The 3,870-nt window shown below is 47.2% G+C and overlaps 2 protein-coding genes across 2 annotated transcripts in view; one reads left to right on the forward strand and one right to left on the reverse strand.

The window, feature by feature from the left end:
• Positions 1-3,870, forward strand: part of T265_02278 (hypothetical protein) — a gene marked incomplete at both ends in the record, with an annotated part of 19,368 nt that overhangs the window by 279 nt on the left and 15,219 nt on the right. The gene's annotated exons all lie outside the window — the stretch shown is intronic.
• Positions 711-3,870, reverse strand: part of T265_02277 (hypothetical protein) — a gene marked incomplete at both ends in the record, with an annotated part of 20,996 nt that continues 17,836 nt past the window's right edge. The window contains one exon of the mRNA XM_009166481.1: positions 711-855. Within this exon, the coding sequence (XP_009164745.1) occupies positions 711-855 (145 nt within the window). The remainder of the gene's footprint in view (positions 856-3,870) is intronic.

Below are 3,870 nucleotides of genomic sequence, written 5' to 3' on the forward strand. Positions count from 1 at the left end.
CCCCGCCGGGTGTTTGCTGGGTCAACGGTAAAAAACCTGTTTGCCAAGCTTTGTTTAAACCGGGCGTAGGTAAGAATTAGGTCCCCTTGGAGGCGACGGTACTCCAGGGGAAATAGATCAAGCGTCGCGAGACGCGTTTCGTAGTCCACGGACTTGAGGCCGGCAACTATTCTCGTGGCGGCCCGCTGGACACGCTCAATGAGGGTAACGTCTTTCGTACGTCCTGAGTAGACAACTTTGTTGGCGTACTCCAGGAGCGGTCTGACGTCTCCCGTAATACGGGAGAAGGTACGTCGGATCATCCGTAAAACGGCGAATGCCTTTTGGGCCGATTTCTCATGGTGTAGTGCGAAGGACAAGTTTGAGGAGACCCAGATGCCTAAATCTTTTTTGGCATCTATCCTCATGATGTTTTCTGGTCCCTTTTCACCATGCATAACAAAGGCATTCGCTGAATCCCCTCCAAACGACACATGGACGCACTTTTCATCATTCAGAGGAAGGTGCCAGTCCAACGACCACTGCTTGGCAGCGTCTACATCCATGTATGTTTCGGTATGGATCGAATGACTAGGGCCAGCCAATCATTTGGTTAAGTTTGGCTTGTGCATGAATCGACTTCCAGCGAAATAAATGCTTAGAGCGCATAAATTAGGAAGAGGCGGGTTGTCAGAGGAAGCGAGAAAATAGTGTGAAAATGTTTGAAGAATTTATTCCGAGAGATTTCCACGTGAAGTATGTACAATTTGACGTTTATAAGTCGAATACATAAACCTAGCATTACGAACTACGTAGTCCGTACGAAGCTGTGAAGCAATATTCCGTTTGCCTTTATGCTGGTCAAACAGTTCGGGGCTGCAGCAGTCAGTGGAGAAGATAAGGCAGAATCCATCGTGCAATTTGAGTAATCGTTGATAAATTTGGATCGGCAAACGCTGAAAATTTCCTTGTTTGCCACATGATATACAAACCGCCAGAAGTCTCGCTCTGATGGTAGCAGACTGAAGTCCATTAATCAGAGCATCACGTACACTTTCGCTTTGATGGTCATTAGAGGATACCGCCTTGAAATCACAATTTTCGGCCTCGATTTAGGTCTTTGAACAAGCTGATAAACATCTTGACGGCTGTCTTGTTTGAATGTTTGTAGGCGACGAACGTACTACTTTTCAAGTGTCCTGAAATCGTATTTTACATCAGGACAGTCAGTAATATAAGCATGTACAAGTGCATCCACAAAATGAATCAAGGTTTTGAGTATTTTTAGATTGAGTGAGTCGACAGTTCGAAGGTTGACCGAACACATAGAGGGGCAGATCCGTTAAAACCAACCTGGGTTCTATCCTGCGAGAGAATATATCAATCACATCTTCACAGATTCTGGAGACACTGCTCCCAGCAACCAACAATGGTTGTGTTCTTTTACATGAAAGCTGCCTTTGACTCTATGGACCTTCAGGCACTATATAGTTCCACATGGCAGTTTCTGTGGGACATAGGTTTCACTCATAAATTGTTGACCCTAATTAAGGCGCTGTACAGCAACTCCTGCGGATAAGGTCTACGGGAAGCTCTCACCTGAGTTCACCATATCAGGTGGTGTCAGGCAAGGCAGTCCTCTTTACCTTTTTTCTTCAGCTTCTTCATCGTGAAGAGTATGGGAGGCTCACTACGAGCCTATATTGCCTGTGGGTTCGAAGTGCTCCGGATGTATTTACTCACAGATATGGATTACGCAGACGAGACAGCTCCTCTAGTATCTGACGTTGTGGTATTAGATGATCGAAATAATTCTGCTGCATGGTTTCTCATGTGCTCCATACCTTCAAAGTGTAAGGTGCTGCTGCGAGACTGGGTTGGCTCGAACACCAACCTCATGCTTTCAGATGAGCCGATTAAGATAATAGACAAATTTGTCTGCCTTGGCAGTTTACAGCAGTCCCGGTGGTCTCGCAAGAAATAATATTTTCATCCGGAAATTCATAGCAGCTTTCATGAACCTGCATAACCTGTGGCATAGTTGTGACATCAACTTATCCGTCAAGGGTCGAGTTTCAATGCTGTAATGCTCTATATATTGTTATGTGGGCCAGAAACGTGGCCGCTACGCGCTGAGTGCCCCAGAAGTTTTTCTTTCTCTAACCATCGGTGTCTTCCGAGCATTGCCAGAGTCTGGTGAGAACACTCATCAGTAGTGCTGAAGTTCGTCGAATGGTTTTTGGAAGAAATATCTCACGATAGATGAATTGACCACACTTCATAGGTTGCGCTGGCTTGGCAACGTGCTGGTCGACCGACTTTCTCGGGCTCTTTTTGCACAACCATTCGAAGGGTGGAAATGAGCCAGGGGAGGTCAGACAAACCACAGATACCTACCCCATGTCCTCAAATAGTTAATGGGCGAAACTGCAGAAGCTGTAACCACTTACGCAGTTTTAACAGCTGATGATGATGCCAGTTTGACATGGAGTTAGGAGCTCCTATAAAAAAGGATCACTTGAATTTATCCAGTAAACTTAATCGGGTCGACCACTGCCGCATTCGTGGAACGGGGACCCCAGGACTCAACTGACCTGTGATTAATGGCACTGGCGGAAATGGCCCATTTGCACGGTTGGTTGCACTCGCACATCAAGGGTGTCGCCTTCAATTCCCAGCTACCGATTTCCCAAACTAACTGCACATGCCATGCCATCCAAGGCTTGACTGTATGTCCCACATTCTCCCACTTTCAAATGATCGAAACTGCAGCAGGTGGGACCAATATGCTTATAGTTCACTGTTTATAGATGATAAGTCGAAAAACTGAGTTGTTGGTCCATCTGTGTGATGTTTCGCATGGCAAACTTTTGATAAACAAATGAACGAGGCCTGAATAGCGGACGTGAGGCGGTAAATATGAGCAACGGCCTGTGATGTGGTGGGAGCGAGATGGCTTAATGGTTAGAGCACTTATTTACTGACCGGAAGTTCCGTGGTTAGAACCCGACCATTGCATCTCGACTTCTGTCTAGGCTTGGGCAACCTGGCAATATGCCAACCATCGTGCTTCCTTGGGTTGCATAGCAGCTAGGCCCAGCTGAACGCTTTCGATTTTTCACGATTGCGTGAAAAGTGGCAGTTCCTTCAGTGCCCGACTATGGTGCCAATCGACTACCAAGGGGAGCAGGTTGAGACCTAATAGATAACAATGAAGAAAAATGGAAAGCATCAGCAGTATCATTTTTTCGGTTATCCGCCCCCACACCGTGTACAGCCACAAAAGCGACCTGGTTGATATCACCACGTGACGTTTGACGTGGCATGAAAGTTTTCTTACTTGTAATGAGGTGATTAGAAAACAGGTACTTGGTTGGGCTGCAGGCGCCTCAATTCTAGAAATCACCCAGCATCATCGACTACGATGGCTCGGTCATGCGCTACCCATGCCAAAACACCGTCTACCGAGACGAGTGTTATTCTCCGTGCCTCCTTCAGGTTGGCGCGAACCGCGAGGTGGACAGCACATGACTTGGTAGAAAGGCGTGAAAGGGATCACGAAGAGTTTGAGTGTTGTTGGTGTTTTACGCCTTTCAGGATGGGGTCACCGTGACCCCATCCGTGCTTGGCTGGAGACGTTGCAAGAAATGGCGGCCAATCGATGTCAGTGGCGTTCGTGCTGTCAGTTTCTTTCCACATTGTCTGATTGAGCGGTTAGAGGTGTAGGCACCTCAGAATGCTTGACACAAGCCAGGACCAGGTCATCATCATCATCATTGTCGACTGTAATAACCGCGTACTTGTCGTACAGTGGTTGTAGCTGCCGCAGTTTCGTTCGCCGATGTTTTTTTTTTTTGGGGGGGGATAGGTACAGTGGGCCGTCAAGTGGGG

This window comes from Opisthorchis viverrini (genome assembly GCF_000715545.1).
Source record: "Opisthorchis viverrini unplaced genomic scaffold opera_v5_26, whole genome shotgun sequence".
Classification (NCBI taxonomy): Eukaryota; Metazoa; Platyhelminthes; class Trematoda; order Opisthorchiida; family Opisthorchiidae; genus Opisthorchis; species Opisthorchis viverrini.